The 18,600-nt window shown below is 44.3% G+C and overlaps 1 protein-coding gene across 1 annotated transcript; it reads right to left on the bottom strand.

Annotated features, from left to right (window-relative positions):
- Window positions 1-819: 819 nt before the first annotated feature.
- Window positions 820-6,009, bottom strand: LOC104158043 (E3 ubiquitin-protein ligase NEURL1-like; the record flags this gene model as incomplete). Its single annotated transcript, XM_009695602.1, has 2 exons — window positions 820-1,141; window positions 5,768-6,009. Coding segments are annotated over 2 exons (564 nt in total), but the record flags the coding sequence as incomplete, so codon positions are not given.
- Between the last annotated feature and the right edge of the window lie 12,591 nt (window positions 6,010-18,600).

An 18,600-nucleotide genomic window follows, 5' to 3' on the forward strand; every position in this document is an offset into this window, starting at 1 on the left:
AAGTGCTGTGATTTGCCCCCCAGTGACAATGCAAAGCCAACTCTAAGGCCGCATGCTGACATGTCTGGTCCCTCCAGGTGCCCCTTAAGGTGGGTCCTTGAAGAGTCTTTCCAGTTCTTCTAAGATGTATGAACTCAAATAGCCCAAACCTTGACAGCCTGCACATTTGGGGCTAGACTGAGTCCTCATGAATGCCAAACTACCTCCATTTCAGCTGAGGATGGCAGAAGACACAAGCACTCAGCACTCCTGGTCCTCCAACCCCAACTGTATATCCACCTTCAGGCTCCAGAGGACAAATCAAATGTGTCTGTGAAAGCAACATCCTGGCAAAACCAGCCGCAGCTTCTCCCAGGTAATTTGGAAGATATCCATGTTTCAAATTTGCCCATTAAACCAGCCAGAAAATCATAATAGTGCTATCCAGGAAGGATTTATCCATAACACACAAAATACATTTCCCACTTTGGCATGCGGGAAGCAGCAGACGAGATAAAAAGAAAGTTTTACAAGGTATATGCCACACTCCAGACTATGTTCTGATAGAGCAACACCTCTGAGCAGAAATTCACTTACTTACAGAGGGCTTCTAGTGCTATACTATAGTCGTTATTTCCCACCTCCCTTCCATGTAATATTTATGTGCTAAGTTTCAAACAGCCATTGATCCAGACTGAAGTCGTGAGATGCTCTGGGGAGGAACAATGGCCATTTCCCCGTGCCTGTCCCAGCCCAGCCAGGGGGACAGGCAGTGTCAGGCTGGCCCTTCGCCGGGGATGGTTCAGCATCATCCCTGTGCATTTGGACCCAGGTACTCACCTAAGAGCTGCACTCCGCGGGTGAGTCCGTAGACGTCAATCAAAGCCCAGAGGGGCTCTGCTGTCCTCACCCCACTGAAGAAGAGCATCGCAGCGGAGTCATTCACTCGATAGAAAACCCGTCCTTTCTTGTCCACCCAGAAGGCTATGATGTTTCCCTCGTTCGCAAACTCTTCTGGCAGAGCCTTGGCCCAAAAACCGCTTTGGGAAACCAAGTCAGGGCATGCGTATTTCGGCAGAGTGTCAGGGTTAATCCTCGATGGATCCTTGGAAGTAAACCCAAGTCGAAGCGCCCCACTCCAGCAACACTGTTTTTTAGTGATCTGCAAAGATAACAGCAGCAATAACAGAGTTTGGCATTTGAACATCTACTTACACACTACAGGCTCTATGCCAGCGTTGGCCCCCGTGCAGACGAGCCCACTAGATTTAGGAAACATTTTACCCATCAAACACTGCTGTAGCTTTTTCAGCTGCAAGCAGCAATGCTGCACACTTAGGATACAATGCACGTATTTAAAAAAAAAATCAAATTAAATCTATGATGTGGAGAGGTGAAATGTAATTACAGCTGCATGATGACTCACTTCTATATCTAGGGTAATTCCTTTTGGCCTAAGAATCATCCTTTCACAAAATGTGCCAAAAATGGCCATAAGAGCTTTTATCTCAGCACCTGCAGCAGCAGAGCTCTTCCCCTGTGGTGCTCAGATGATGGGGCCTCTCATGACCTGAGGGAAAAGCACTGGCTCCAGAATCACAGTCACCACCATAGGGTTTTCTGGGTTTCCCACCCAGGTAAAAGACAGTCTTACCCCTGTTTAGCTTTTCAGATTGGATGAAATCATAGCCTTGCAGCAGAGAACTTGTATCTGGGAAAGCACAATTTAAATTATTTAACTGTATTAAATACACAATTAGGATGCAACCATAGATGTTGTCTTACGATTGGGGAAAACCTATTTATTTCAGCTGTGAGTGCTGTTTTTCAAGATATGTTGTGCACATCTACACCCCACCTATCAGTACATGGCTACTCAGTGTGTCTGGAGTCAGGAACATCTGCTATAGTTTTAGGGATGGTGCATGTGTCATATCCACTCTTCTGCACCTGACAGACAGCAGGACAAAGGATCACAGATGACTCCAGAGTCATCGGCGGCTTCTCACATGAACTGAGCCCTGGACTGAAGGGGATCTGAGGGGACCAGGCAGCAGGTCCTAAACACGTGTGGCATATCCAAAACACAACCCAGTGACAAGGTCTCTTTCTTCCCATGGAAGCAGGAGTCTTCCAGGGTTAGTATGTTCTCCAGATGGAGACGATGCCCTTGGAGAATTTTTTTCCCCTGCTGGGAATTGTTCCTCTCAAAGGGATTTAGCCTGTCAGCATCCAGACTTTGGAAAGACCTAAGGATGGCGGATCCAATCCTGATGTGGGGCCAGGACAGTTCCTGCATACCAGTTGACACATATCTGGTGTTTCTGTTCATGCACTGAACTTGCAGCAAACATGAGAGCACTTGAGAGAGCCTTCTTCCATCAAAGCCTTGGCAGCCTTGAGCAGTTTCACTCTTGGCTGCAGGACAAGAGCAGAAACAAGGATAGGTACCACCTACCAGATGTCACACAAAACTTGCTACCTTACTGCAATTTCTTGCTCTGCCAAAGTGCTAATGTCTCAGGCAATGCCAGAAACTGAACTGTCTGGGACTGCAGGACTTTGTCCTCAAAAGCCTGGCAGCAGCCCCTCGTGTCCCAGCTTGGAATCACAGGATTTTCACAAAGGGATTCTCCAAGACATTTTCTTAGGACTTCTGAATTCTCTCCTAATCACATTTGTAAATATTGCATATTTCTTTCACGTTACACGCCAAGGCAAATCTGGAACTTGTGCCCTTGGGGGCAAAACAATCTCACAACAAAGACATGGTTCAAAGCGTAAAGATTTCTGTTTCATAATTAAAGTATCAGAGAAAATAAGTCAGAGTTTCAGAAAAAAGTTATCAACAGACAGTTCCTCAGTTAAGCAAGTGCTGCTCTTTACCCCTACTCAGTCCAGCCAAGCACCTAAACTGTTTATATGAAACACTTGAGCACTGAACCTCAGTTCCAGGAACCATGGGAAGCTCCTGCTTGTGGGATGGACACTGGAGTGGCACTAAAAAGGACTGAAGCAGATTTGTTATTTTATATGCCTGGCCAGGATGGGATGGGATCATGCATGTCCCCAGTGGAAGTGGGGTGGATGGGGCATGTACGTCACAAAATGCGGACTATACGCACACTCCAAGAAGAAGCCTGAATTATTTATTGCAGCACATTTACCGCAAGCCCTAAACGGTTTTGGGTCTGAGATAAATACGGCTTCATTGTTATTTGTAGAATTTACTCTTTCACAGTCTCTTGCCAATACTTCACAGCAATCACAGGCCGCATGAAGTAAATATTCATATGGTAATTGAGGCTGCACATGTTCCATGTATTAATCAGCACCTATAAACAGTTCTCAATACAGTCTGACCACAGGCAAACTAATACCCAAATTAAAATTTAGTATAAAGCCTGCCAAGAATTAGACACAGCTGGACAAAGGGTACACAGTTTTGCTAAAAAAGGCAATGGTTAATGATAGACAAAATTCTCTCTTCAGCAGCCACTGCTAGCAGAAAAGCTTGGGAGGGTCACTGGGTACCAGAACGGGAGGAAAAGATACAATCTACATCCAATCTGCTAAGCCATGGTTGCTTCCACAGATTCAGGCTCCTGCTCTTTGCTGCCTTGTGCTTTGTGTCACCTTTGACAACCTCACTCCACTCCCTAGCAGTGCCCTGAATTACATGGAACAAACCATACTGGGACATATATCTCAGAGGCAAAGAAAGAGGAAACCTGGCTGCTTGATGGCATTCCCAAAGCTGCAATGAAATCTCAGAATAAAACCCAAGATACAATACCTAACAAACAGAATCAAATCTGCTGACTTCTTTCCTCTAGTTTTTCCAAAGGGAGTTTAGACTTTATAGGACCTGAATGATTGGGTTCATGGTTAGTCTTTAGCTGGTAAGAAGGTTTAAGATGTCATTTTCCACAGGCACACACAATAACAAGGCAATTACAGGATGGACTTATCAGAAAAGCAAAGATGTTTTCACATTTCCATCCATCCCTAGAGTACAAGTTCTTCTGAAGCCTGTTGATTACTCCCATGAGACCTTCCCATTGGACTCAGCAGGAGCTCTGCTTATAAATCCCTTGTGCAGATTTGTATGCATATTCTTCACATATGTTTTGCAAGCTAAAAATCCTGAAATATATATATTGTTTCAGAATGAGGAAGAAATAACCCAGCACCTTTGCCTAAAGCACTAAACCCACTCAAATCTCTAATGGTGTTTTCAAAAACAAAATGCTGTTTTCATCTCCTCCCAAATAATTTTTCACAGTTGTTTGTCCAAGCTGCTGGCCAACGTGGGAAAAAATCCCATTAGGCAACATGAGTGCATCCTTCTGGGTTTCTAGCCTGAATGAAAGCAGTATGAGCTCCACAGGAAACATAACAAACCTGTAGGAGGGATTTTCTACCTAGGGGCCTGAGCCTGAAATCACTGAAATCTCTATGTTTTCAAAAGGAGACATCTTCCTCATTTCTTGCTCCTTTGTTGGCTGTAAGGGAAGAGGCAGGGAGGGCTGATATGCTGCTGTAGGTCCCAGCACTCCGGGACCTCTAGCAATGGGCAACAGGAGGTTCATTCAGACTCAGCAGCTACATGCAGATAAACCTCCTGGAAAACTGCTTGTGTGTAAATGAAGGACTTGCAGGCAGATCTTTCATGTGTGCCATGAACTAAAGTTGCCAAAGCAGATGACCTCATGCCAATGAAAGGCATAAAATCAGCTCAGAACAGAAAAATGCAGTCCAACAAACTAGAGAGCATTAAGGTTGGAAAATATCTGTGGATGAAGTTTAAAAGGTCCCAAGCTCCTTCAGGGTGCTGAGAGCCTAAAAAGTGCTTCAGTTCCTCAGGGGACTAATGAATTTCTTCATTGGAAAGCAGCTCGCAGTGCACATGGAGGCATGCTGTCTTAGGGGAGCTGAACTTCCCATGCCAGCTGCAGCACAAGGGGTACCAACTCCATCCTCCTGGCCACCATAGACATAAAGGAAGCGAAATCAACCTCCACCAGTGAGAAAAATGTGATGCCTACAATGTTCTCTCCTCTGACCTTAATGCTATCAGCCAACTGATTCAACAAAGCAGTCAGCAGACCGCCAGAAAGATCCTTTTCTTAGACAGCAACTGTTACTGCACTGATTGCTTCTTTCATCCTTTCAGCCAAACCCTTTTATCTTCCCTGCCAAGCACAGGAGCAAGCACCTTCACTTCCAGGTCCTTTTCACCTCTCATCTGGTGGCTGTGGCGAGGCTGACTCCCACCTCCATGAGACCAGCCCTCATTGCTGCCTTGTTTACAGGAAGAAAAGTGCTTGTTATGGAATTGAACGTGTTAACTAACTCCTCAGCCTCCCTCAGCCCACCCAGTAAAACTCCTTTGCAGGATGCATGCAAAGCCTAGAGGACACATTTGCTAGAGAGGTACAGAACCTGCTGCCTTTCGGACTGATCACTACAGCACTTTTATCTTGCTGTTTTCCAAGCAGCCTCAACTTAATCTGTTATTCCTTGTCTAACATCAAGACAAGCTCCTTTAGAGCATGGATTTCCCTTTTGTTCCCAGTTTCTACAGCGGTCTGTACCAATGGCTCCAAGAACTACAGTGACAAAAGCAGAAGTGCTAACAAAGATTTCAGATATTTAAGGCCAAGATCTGACTACTGTGCTTTTCAAGGAAGGGCTAAAGATCTGCTGCAAGCATTGAAGCCTGGTACACCCCAACATTCATTCACAGCAGCTCCCATGGCAATAAGGGAAGGTATCATTTACTCACCTTAAGCCTGACTTGTTCATAAATAACGATGGGCCTGTTGCTGAAGGTAATGGCATTGCAGAAGCTAGCCTGGCGCTTCACCGCCTTCTGCGTTGTGTCCATGATGATCTGGGATCCCTTCGTGTGAGGATGGAAAAGCAGAGGGCTGATGGACAAAGCCCCACACTGTGGGATGGGGAGACAGTGCTTCTGCTTGTGGTGGCATCGGTGGGAGGAAGCTGAAAATGACCCACCTATGGAATCTGAAAGCAGAATGAGGAAAAAAATGGGGTTTCAAATCTGCTGTCACTAATAAGTAAAAAACTTTCAATGCAAAAAAAAAAAAAGCAAGAGTACTTCAGAGGGGAACTATAAATCAAAGTAAAAGTTAGTTAAATCCCCACACTGTAAATCACTAAGAGTTTCTAGAGCATCTTGAACAATAAAAGGCTATGAGGATACTGAAGGCTCCCATCTGGACAGTCTGATAGTATAGAGCACGACATGGAGACTGCAGCTCAGCACTGAAATCACAGGCCATCTTGAGGCCACACATCAGAAGACAAGGCAATAATTGGTTCCAAAACTGGAGCAAAGCATATGTGAAGTTGCTGTCTCAAAGCTGTCACACTTAGGGAAAAATCTCCCACTTCCAGAGGACTCCCACGCAATTTGACCATTTCTCTCACTCCTCCTTTGCAACAGCAACTCCATCAATCCATGTGTCTTTGGATGCTGTCCTATCCATCTGTGTTAAGTGCCAGCTCAGACACATACATTGCTAATTTATACTCCAGCATCACTCAGCAATAACCCACCCAGATTCCTCAACCAACCACCACCCATTCTCCCCTCTCCTCCAGTGATGGGAACCTCAGCTGAGATCCCACTTGTCACGAAGGCATTGATGAGCACGCTATGATTACGGTGAGGAAAGCGAAGAGTGAGAAAGGCTATGAAGCAGGGAGGAGATTACGTCTTTCTCTAACCAAGGCACTACACAAAGAGTCAGTGCACAATCAACACGGTCACGACAGCAGCTTTGTTCATGAATGAATGGATGCGTGAGTTTCTTTTCAACAGGGAGCCTGCAGCAGTTCAAGCACAAAACACTCATTATACTGAACACAAGTCATCTGCTTCCTTTTCCTTGTATGCACATACACACTATATTATGCACATATGTTTGGGAGAAGATACTTGTAGATCTGGAGAGTATCAACAGAATAAAGGATTATTCTGTGATAGACTCAGGGATGCACAAAAGCAAATATGACCTTACCAATGTCCCAGTTTGCACTGAAAAGATGCATGACTAAACAGTATGGTTAAAAACTCTATTCCTCAAACATGCAAACTATAGAAACTAATTATATACATTCTTCACACAAATTAATTGCTGACAGTTATGTCTTAACATAGCTACTATAAAATAATGCTTACACCTCTAGTGTAACTCTTGACTTTGTAATAAAAAGCTTGGACCCTATTCCTCCCAGCCTTTGGGGCAGTTTTTGCTTGTAGCTACACAAAGTTCTAATGGCACATCATCAAGGCGAGCTTGAATAACTACCAACAGAACTTAAAATCCTGGTTTCTGATGAGAATATTTTAATTCAGCTTCAGCATCAGTCACTCTGGTCTTCTCTGATCTCCTTGCTGGCTTTTTCTCCCATTTTCAGCAACAGTGCTATCCCTTCAGAACAGAGCAGGCAGACCAAATAGGGCTGTTACCTTTCAACACTTCCATTCATGCTTTAAGGGAGAAATGAACCAACAGGGAGTGATTTGATGCTCAAAATTATGTGGAATATGGAAGATATTCCTTCTGTTCCTCACACACGGAGGACAAGAAATAAGGTGCAGAGCACCAAGAAAAAGTAGAGGTTCACCTGAGCAGGCAGGTCGGAGAGGGAAGCCTTCAGAAGGAACGGACTGCATGGAAGGGGGAGCTTGACACAGGGAAAGTCGGGATGCAGGGGTTCACATCAGCCTGATCTTTTCCCTTTGGGCACGCTACTGACCCGGGGTAGTGCACCCTGTCTCTCCCCACAGCCCAGACTGGGTGGTCAGAAGACAACAAAAGCTGCAGCAGCCCCGCAGAGAGAATCTTCTGAGGTTACGTCCTAAGACCTGTTTAATTAGAGGCTGTCTTATACCCCAAAGAACAGGAGGTTGAATCCCTTCTGGTATTACCAGCTTTTTTCCAAACCACATGTGTTCTCTGCTACCGCCCCTCTAGAACCCCGTTAAGCCTTTGGGTTTAGTGATACTTTGCTGATGAGTTCTTCAGCTTAGGTAATTTGCAAAGAAGTATTTCCTTTATCACTGCAAACATGACACCGTTCACTATCACAAATGGTTATGAGCCAGAGCCAGCAAAAGTGGTCGACTTAACCTTGCTCCACTCCACCTCCCCAGGTGGGTCATGCTGGTCTGTAGGGACAAGACCGTTGACAGATGGTCAAAGCAAACCATCCCAGCCTCTCTTTTGGCAGAAATTTTTCAGGTCACTGGATTTCTGCATTGCTCATCTCTTAGCTGCTTCTCTGTTTCTGCTATATCCCTTTTCTATAGGTAGACTAACTAAAAATAAACACCTACTGTAAAAAATTCCATTCCTAAATTTTTCAGCTTCTCTGAAATATATACGAAGTCACAGCCATTTCTGAAACAAGACACATATTGAGGGATATAATCAATTGTTTGAGATAACATAAAGTGAAGGGATCCATAGAAAAATATGAAAAACTCTTTTTCTGGTCATTTCCAGTCTTGCTTTTTCTCCACACCTCTTTGATAGTTTATAGGGGTGAATATATGTAAAAAGAAGCAGCTACCAGTGAATATACATTCAATTCATGCCATCTTTGCATCCAGATCTGACTTTTGTAGCTCAAACTTTTTGCTAGCAGTCACTCACCCAAACAAACTTGTGCAGCACAAAGGCACCCACATTTTAACCTGTTTGCATATCTCAGTGCTCTAATTTTACTGGATAACTTGGCTGTGATAATAGCTGTTGCACCTCTCCATAGGACACTGTGCCCTTTTAAAATGCAGTAATGGAGTCACCAAAACTGCCCACAGCCCTATCAGGCTCTGATAACAACACCGCACCTGTCCAGAGCACCTGCTGGAGCAGTGTTACGGAGCTGTAGGGTCCTGCCTGACCCCACGGGAAGGATGTTAGAGGAATGCTTATTTGCTGTGACAGGCTGGCACCGCTACGTGAGAATGGGTCAAACCCACACCAGACCGATGCCTGCAGGATGAGTGCCCCCCATGCAGACAGCTGAAACGCAGGGCAACCATGCTCTACGGGAACAGAAGAAACCACCCCAAGATCAGCTTCCACAGGCGGATAATACAAATGGGGAGGAGACCCCCTTCTTTCTCCCAAATGCTCTTACACAGCAATAACTCCTGCATGATGAACACGCTCGGGTAAAGACCAGAAAATATCTTAATTTTTAAAAAGTGCAACTATTTAATAATGAGGTTTCGCACCTTACAAATACTTGGAGAAGTTACAAAGTAATGGGTCAAATACAAAGGCCTTTGCTCAACACCTTCAGGCCAGCATGTTCACTCCAAAAAGGAGGACACACCATGCAACTTCAGATGGCAACACAAACACCTAAGACTGGACTTAGACAAGGAAAAGGACACTTTAGCAACACAAGCTGGTGCGATACATTGCTGTCCTTGCTTGGCCAGCTGAAAATAAAATAAATCATCTGCTCAAAGTTTTTGTTCTCATTGGGCTGGACCAGGACTCCAGCCTTCTCCCATCCCCTCGTTTAAACTACTACACATTCTGACGTCCTCACCATTTGCTACCAGCAATACTGGTACAATACAGCTGGGGCCCTTGCAGTAGGTTTCAAATTTTTTTTCTTTATGTAAAAGAATTGAATGAAACTCACAAACCCAGAGTTTTAGCCAGCAAAATAAGCAAAAGTCCTCCTGATTTCACAGCAATCAGGCAAGACTCCATTAACTGAGAGTGTGTCCCAGGCTCCTTCTCTGCCACAACCTGACTTATCAGTCACCTAACAAAGGTGAAGTAATTCCTTGAAATAAAACTGCAAACAAATAAATATTTGAAAGAAGGCTAATATACGAGAGCATGTTCAAGGGCACTGCAAGTTTCCCATTCCACAACATAACACAACTTCCCCGTGACAAGCAGGAGTTGTAACAACATGCCAGGACTACACAAACCGGTATCTTGTGACAAAAGTCACAAGAGCAAAATCATGCCAGTCTGAAACCAGCCTCTGTGTCAAAGGGCTACAAATCTAGAGACGCACCATGGACCCCCATACAGCTTTCCAGGTTTCACGTTGGGGGTCACAAAGAACAGCATCTGCTCGCTCTTATAGTTTTAAAGAGTGGATAGACTTCAGTTTTCAATTCATGCCCAACAATAGATGCTGTTAGAACCATTTCATTCAGCAGTGGGTCTGAACCCTGAACACAACCTGCCCCTAATACCATGAGCCCCACTAAGAGAGCAGCAAAAGTGGTGATGTACCACTCGCTCCTCTGAGCCACAAGCATGTGGGTTGGATCTTCTGAAACTTTTAGTAAGCCAAGGTGAAGGAGATGTTAACATGAACTGCAATGTGAAGCAGTCTGAACCACTCTGCCTTCAGTGTCCCACTCCTAAGTGAATCTTTTTTGGAGCCCTGTTTGAGAAAGCAGAATATTGCCCCAAAGGTGGCACATTTCTCCCTCCATGTGCATTAGATGTCCCTGGTCTCCTAGATCTCAAGGCCTGAGCAACACCCACACGCTATATAAAAGGCAGCACTGGATGTTCTCAGCTTAGCAAAATGCATCTGAAAGCCTGTTAGGGGTTTTCACCACCAGAAGTGTTCATGCTCTCCAAACATTAGGCATAATCTTAAAGGCTTAGGATTTCTTAAATGCTGCAAGAAATGACTGGATTTAATTTTTTTAAGTACATTTTTTCCAGTTGAAAAAAATTTCAATAGGCACCTATCAGAATACTGTCAAAACTCATTTCAGACTGAAAACTAACTGCAAGGTATTTAAGATAAACTTCTTAGAGCATGTGAAATAAGTGGCATTCAGAATTGAAAGAAACAGAAAAGACAGAGCCCAGGGACTGACACGCAGTAGCAAGTGGGAATGACAAATCCCTGTACACCTGGAGAGGAGAAGAGGAGAGGAGAGGCCTGGGGATGGTGACAGAGGTACCTGTCCTGCAGGCCAGTGACAGTGAAAAGAGTGGACAGGGCAAACCACCACACTATCAAAGGAGAAAAGATTTTCAAAATTATTACATTAGCAAAAGAGGCTGATACACAGTGCTTTATCTGGCAAGTGGCCTTACTGTATAATCATTTAAAATGAAGGATTTTGAGAAGGAAGAAGAGGAAACCAAGCGCAGGTGTGGGGAACGTAAGGGTAGCCCTGCCCCAGGGATGCACGCATGGTGCAGCAGGAAAGTCCTAGCCCTGAAAGAGCACCTGCACGGCCTTTCCAAAGCTGGATGGTTACTAGCAGCACAGGGAGAAAAAAAATCAGCTATGACATTAATGCTTATAAGTCTTACTGTTTTTTGAGGTGGTCCCATACGTTTGAGAATTATCACTGAAATACAGCGTAACTAGTCCTTTACATTTGTTAATAAAGTTCAAAAGGAGAAAACTACAATGAATTCGTTGTGCTAGCGCCTTTGCAAATGGATTCTTAAAAGCACAGTTCGAGATATAGTTTACTAAAAATAAATATTAGCTTAACACCGGTGGAAACTGAAAAGGGGTTGCAAACCTTGTTTTCTCACATGCAGCCTGACCCAGGGCATGTGCACAGAAGAAGAAGAACCATAAATTAATGCAAATTAAAATCAAGGGTTTCTTCACTGCCTTTAAAAACGTTTTCTGCTCTTGAAGGAATAAGTAATCATGTATCTCCAGACTATATCCAACCATCCCTTTGCCTGTTATGATGATAATGACCCTATCAGATTGCTGTCACCATGGTCAACTGCTCATCTTGGCATTACAAGATGATCAGGAAGCAAAAAGCAAAGCTTTGCTCTTCCACAAAGACAGACTATAGCTTTGCAGGTGTTGGGGCATTCAATGATAGAAATGAAAAGGGTTAATTCTGGAGCATTAAATCTAGAACACCTGAAATTATGGAGCATCTGGGGTTAAACTTCAGTGAATTAGGGACATATCTACAAGGTGGATCTCAGCCAGCAGGTCAGATCAAGCACTCCCATCCAAGACTCCAAAACAAGTCAAAGCCAAAACGTAACTTATTTTCATCTGTGCTATTTTAGCAGTGACGAGATGTATCAAGAGAGTAGGTTTGCACATAGTGTAAGATTTTCCATTTAAATTGCAAACTACGAGACAAGAGGCAGGTGCAGACAGGCCACATGCACATGAAAGGAGATAATACCACTCAGGGTGGGGCTTGGACTTGTGCTTTTTTTTTTTTTCTAGTCCAAAAAGCAAAACTGTGTTTAAAGTAACAGATCTGAAAGACAACAAGGGTGGTTTTACACACATCTATGAGAAGCCCCCACCCCAGTACAAAAAGTGGGCAATAGAAGCTGGAGTTGATTGCAGGATGATGGGCTGAAACAGAGACTGCCATTTCCTCTGCCTCTGTGCTCAGCTGGGACGTGCATTTGCCCTCCATCATGTGCAGTGCAGTAGCTGAGGAGTAGAGATGTGTCCTCTTCAACAGTTGCTCCTCATGTGAAGACAATAACCTCTGCAGGAGTGCCAGGCAGTTACCTGGGCATGGGGCTTTTTTAGCATCAGCTGAACCCCTCAACTTACATGTCCCTGGTTACAACTTGGATGTGAGGCTTCAGGAAGGCTTGCTTGAAGATGATGCTGAGGCTATGAGTATTAGTAAAAGTCCAGAGGGTGGCAATTTTTATAAAGTTTGAAAAAAGAAGGTAAAAGAGCTGAGCAGTGACAGGAGAATAAAAGCTCTGCTTCAATTATATCAAGCTTGAGTTGTTTGTAATATTTTACAAAAAACCCAGAGCAAAAAATTTAGGTTGGCCAAAGGAAATTTAAATAGTACAGAGGAGAGGCAAATCTGTTAATTGTCTGTAGGAAAGATATAGATGAACTACTGTTTGTGGTCGAAATTACCCAGAGAGGGACGAGAAGATGCTCCTGGGCAGACCCTAGAGGAGACTCTGCCAGATCGGGAAGGAAGGTGAGGAAGACCCTCAAAAAGCAGGAGAAGCAGGAGGAGAGGACAGCAGGGCAGGATTGAGCTGGGGAGGCAAACCCTCACACACACCGTCTCCAGGAGGAACAATCCAGCTGACGGCACTGCAAGCACTTAAAAATACCAAGCACCACAAAGGTGGCTGATCACGCCCTTTTTTTGTGAAGAAAATATGATGTCAGAAGAGAGGTGTGTGAATATGTAAGTATTTCTAGCTGTCGAGAAGAAACCCTTCCCCTTATAAATTATTTTTTAAACTTCACATCTTCAGTAATGATGTCATGTAATCATTAACCATCTCCTGGTCCTTAATCAGGCACTGTTTACTCAGCATCTCTCGGAGTCATTCACAGCAATTCAGTCGTTGACGTGGCACACCACAGAGGACAGCCATGAGACCTCCGCACCACTCCGCTTCCCTTGGGTGCAGCCCACCCTTTGCAGGCTCCCTCCTCGCCCTCTCCCTGTGCAAATCCCCCCAAGCCCCTGTGGACCATAAGTCCACTAAGCACATAAGAACAGCAAGACTATAAGTAAGCAGCCATATGCTCCCATCTGCTGGGTAAGGAGAGAGGGGGTGAGCAGCCCCCCCAGAAAAGACGCTGGACAGTGGCAGGGTGAATTGCCTCGGCAGCCACGTCCCCCGGGGTCCAGCCAGGTCCATGGAAAGGAGACCGAGATCCCTCCATCGCCAGCAGTCGCTTCTCCCCACACTATCTTCTAGCAGCTCCTCTGATTCACAGGCAGGACCAACTTGCATGTGCTATACAATTATTTATTTTTGAGAGCAGCAAGGCACTTCTGACCTTATTCTCTTTGCATCTTGGTGATTTTGCATCTTTATTATTATTACTAAGGCATTGTAAGTTAGATGTTGTGAGTAGGAAATGAGAAGATCAAAGTAAAAAATGGTGCTCTGGAAGGACCCAAGATCTTTTTCTTGATTTAGAGTGGTTTTGCTCTGCTGTGATCAGGTCAGGTCTGTCAGCAGTCTAACGAGAAATGTAAAAACATATTTATGTCTTCTAACACAAGAAAGCAAGATTAAGTTCAGTTCAGTTTAAGATTTAGGGATGTTTTAAAAATTCTGTTTATCCTTCTCTTGCAAATGTGCAGTTTGGGAATCTTCTCCTTTGCTAATATCTGATGCTCCAGGAGGAGGAGGAACAGCTTGCCCAGGGTGATGGCTGATCTGTCTGTGCTGCAGATGGCGGGATAGAAGGAAGAAAAAAACCCAAAACTTTCCATGCTACCTCCTCTTGATAATCCTTATCTTCTCAACGATAAGCTGACACACTGTTGGCCATAAGATTATGTATACTTTATAAAATAAGTTATGTTTGCTTCTCTGACTCACTGCATTAATGAACCGGTTCCCTGCTGTAGCTCCTTTTCCAGAAACTGTCCACTTGGGACAAGCCAGTGAACTCTCCCACCTACCGTAATTCCAGTTACTCATTTTCTTAGTATAGATCAGAACTATGCACAGAGTTCCTCCTAATTTATAATCATGTAAACTAAGCCTAACTAGTTACTGTAGACACTCAGCAGTGCTGCTGAGATTAGGGCCAACAGCACCTCTGCCCCTCTCTCTAACCTCGTACAAGCACACAGAAAGGGTAAGTTCAGCTTCTGCTCTCACCCATGTCCTCTGCGGATCTGCCAGGAAGCCAAATGGTGTCTCCACATGTGCTCTCCCCAAATAGCACATCCCCTTGCCCTTGCCAGAGGCAGGCACCTGGGCTAGACAGGTCCTAGGCTACCGTACAAGTACAAACCTTGCATCGCTTTTGAACCAAAGCCTCATCCTCACAAGTCTAGTGTTTCCACTGTAGTGCTAACTGCACGCTGCTTTCTCCCTTCCCCTCCTGCAATACCAGGTACAGCTGTGATGAACAGCTAAACTGCTGCCCCAGAGGTAGCCGTGATTCACCGCACAGCCCACAGTCAGCACAGCAGCCACTCTCAGAGGGTTCATGACAGTTCACACTGCAAAAAAGTAGCTGCATAAAAGCAGAGCCCGACTGCAAGTATTTTATGGCCACGTAGCATTTCCATGCACTACAAATCAATGTAAAAGATGTTTTCTTCAAGGGGCCTCATATAGACTGTGTTTTTAAAATGCATTCCCTCTGCTAAATATAAATCAGTAAGAGTTTTTGTTCTTCCAAAAGATTAACTAGCCTTAGTATTTTGGGATCTAATTCTGGAATACTTGTAGATGTGCCAGCATTCTCTTCCAATTTAAATACAGTTTAATGGAAAGTCTATCCTGGGCACATTTTCCATGTAGAGTGTAATAGCTTGGAAGTCTGAATACTGAGAGTTCACCAGAAAGAGGAGTAACCTGTCAAGGTTAGACTTTAGATATCTGTCAGGATGAGAAGGAAGGTGGGAGCAATGGAGAGCAGAAAAAAAAACAAACGTAAGAGTGGCAGAGACAAGCAAGTGGACCTGTAGAACCAAAATCCATGGTAGAGATGGTAGAAAATGGTGTAGCCTACTGACAAAGCCATGCAAATAAAATGCAAGTTAGAGAAGCTGTGGTTCTGAACTCAAGTCCTTGAAGTAGCTTTGAGTTATACTTGTGTAAAATCAAAGATGTGCCTCTAGACTCAAGATGCTGAACTGGAGCAGGTTACACAGACTGCATATTTATATTACAGTGAGCTAAATTAGGATGCTGTTCTTTATACTCCTTCTATCACCAGTAGAAAGAGATAGGGTCTTAAGAGGGTAATGAAGACCATCTCTGAATTGCGCTTCTCTGGATTGTCAACTGGAGGACACTCTCCCACTGCTCTATCATTCATCCTAGTGCATAAGACTATAGATTAGGGATGCAGAACATAGTGGCCAAAAATTTCCTGTTGTTTCTGACCTCCCATATCCTCATTTAGCACAGCTTCCTAATCAGACACCACCTCTCATCAAGAAAGACGGAAGTCCCAGGCTGGAGACACCATCTTACCTTGCTCTCTCCAAAAATTTTGGCCCTGCCAAGTGTCCCTGGCATAAGGCAAGTGAACAGTAAGACCTTGGAATAGTGCAGGCTCCCCAACACAGAACAGAAAGCAGGGACATCTCTGCAGAGACAGCACTTGCAAGAAGGTGGTATGGGTGCTGGGTTCATATTCGTAGTCCCGGGGCAGAGAACATAGACTCCTGGAGGGAATGCCTCTAGAAAAAGCCTGGAAAACACTCCAAGACAGGGACAGCACCATTCATCTCACAGCAAACTCTAGAGTTGCACTATATGAAATATCCCTGAGATTATAGCGATTTATACCTCAAATACCATCAGTTCCTCAAAAGCCACTAAAGGTTTAGAGGCCAACATGCCAGGTGAGCTTAGATCACAGCGAACAGTAAAGAGCCTATGGGCTCGGCCATGCTGGGGATTCAGCATCCACGCATGCTTTGTGCCTTCCCAAATACCTCTCTGCTCGCAGCACGGGTATGCCCAGCACAGCCCTGATGTGCTCCCACCTTACAGCAGAGCATGTTAGTAAGGCATAATATTCCTTTCTGTTCAGAAACATTGTGGACAACTTTGGACTGCAGTTGTGAAATCTCCAGTGGCTTTGTTACCTCTTCTGCATTTTGCTGCTTTCATTTATTGCAGATGTCACATGTATATGCCCTCACTTTAATTTAGCATCTGGATGGGTCAAGGATATATATCCCAGAGCCTGTTCTTCTACTTCTCCTCTTATCCAGCCGGACAGTGTAGATTATTTTTATCATTCAGTACCACATACCACGAAGTTTTATGCCGTAATGTCATTTCTAAAGAATCTCAGGAAGCAGTTTTTCTTCTATCATACATGACATTTACACTTGGAGTGTGTCTTTTTTTCCTAATATAAACCATCCATTTGGAGTCACTTCAAGGTACTTTAAAGTTGGGTCATTTTGTGTGTACTCTTGTTTAAAAATGCAGTGCCCAAATCATACTTGTTTCACACTCTTCCTCCTGAAGTCCCATGCTGTTGTTCCTTGCAGGATTTCTTGAGAGCATGCCTGCCAGAAGCGGCTCCTTACCCCATCCATATTTAAAACATAGTGAGCACTTCTGAGATGTAGTGATTATTTTTCTGGAGCCCAAGCGGTGCTTTGCCCAAACGCTCCCGTTCCCTGCTTTCAGTGGTTTAAGCACACCTCCTCTGCTTGCCTGCAAGCTCATGTGAAACAGCTCTCCTCCAAACCCGAGAGTCAGCGCTCCCCTGCCCACGGAGCAGCCAAGGGACACCCCCAGGTGTTCGAATGGCCAAAGGACAATGTCCAGCTACAGATGCTTCTGTGATGGAGATCTTCCACCCCTCAATGGAGACAACCAAGAACTTCCAGACCGCCACAGTGTCCGTTCTGCAGCTACATTGCTCTCATCAACCAGGGCTGAGGGTCAGCCCTCATTACCACAGGAGTCACCTGAGCGGGCACTTAGTCCTGTCTCTTTATGGACAATGTTGCTTAGCTGTGTGAGCAGGCCTCTGAACCTTTTGCAAAAACCTTCTGGTGTTGATGTCCTCATACTCAGGTCATTACTTTTTCCTTTCTGCAGATTGTGGCTGTATATATACTGTCACCCAGTATGTCTCCTCTATGTCTTTTTTTGCCTATTCTCATTTCTTTCTGATCAACTGAGAATTCCCTTTTTCAGCACAACAAAAATTGCACTACTTGCTTTGTTGTTAGTTGGTACAATCTCCAAACTATTTCTATCCACACCAGTTACCCAAATATCAAAGATTTTCATTCAATACAAAGTCCAAAAGCAATCCTAAAGGGAAGCTCTTTAAACATTAAACATACATCTGCTGAGGGTCTCCTGGCTGCAGGGTTTATGCCATTGTGAAATGGAATATGAATTTTCTTTGCTCACAAAGGAAAAATGCACCTGAAATTCTAGTCTTGCTACACACTGACTAGACCCCAAAGATATGGCTTTTTTCCCCTATGTTTGGCAGCAAATAAATCCTTAAAGTATGGGGTTATTAAAGCTAGCAGCTAATCAGGCAGGTGAAAATTTATTATTGCCTTTACTATTTGGCCACCTTTAACATCCTCTTAAATGTTTCAGGATTATAGGACCCACGTACTTACTTGAATTTCTCCTTTCCTCTCTCTCATCTCTCCCTCTGCCCATTTCTCCTTGAGGAAAACTCACAGAACACACGACCTTCCCCTGTGCTTGGTTTGCCATCCATTCCTCTCCAAAACATCTTCCTCCTCCTCCTCCATTTCCCTTGTCACAAGTATTAAAGTTGCTCGGCCACTTCCCTCTTTCAAGTCTTCTACTTCCTTCACTGGCCTCACCTTATCCAGCACATTTCTCTCTCACTTTGGTTTATTCCCTTTTTTTTTTTAATCTCTTGCACTCTCCTGGCTTGATCTCCTCAAGACAGACATGCTTTATATCTTCTCATTTAAAAACAAAACCAAAACACCACCACCCCACTCCTGAAATGTAATAGGTCCTAGTGATGATTAACTGAGGCTCCCCAAACTCACAAAGTTATAATCAGATGGATTTATTTTGGTAGCATCCACTAGTTAATCTGTAATGTACTCCTGCAAAGTAACTTGTACTGGCTACTAAGCAAGGTAACAGAGTT

Source organism: Cariama cristata, unplaced genomic scaffold (genome assembly GCF_000690535.1).
Source record: "Cariama cristata isolate BGI_N322 unplaced genomic scaffold, ASM69053v1 scaffold10482, whole genome shotgun sequence".
In the NCBI taxonomy this organism is placed as follows: domain Eukaryota; kingdom Metazoa; phylum Chordata; class Aves; order Cariamiformes; family Cariamidae; genus Cariama; species Cariama cristata.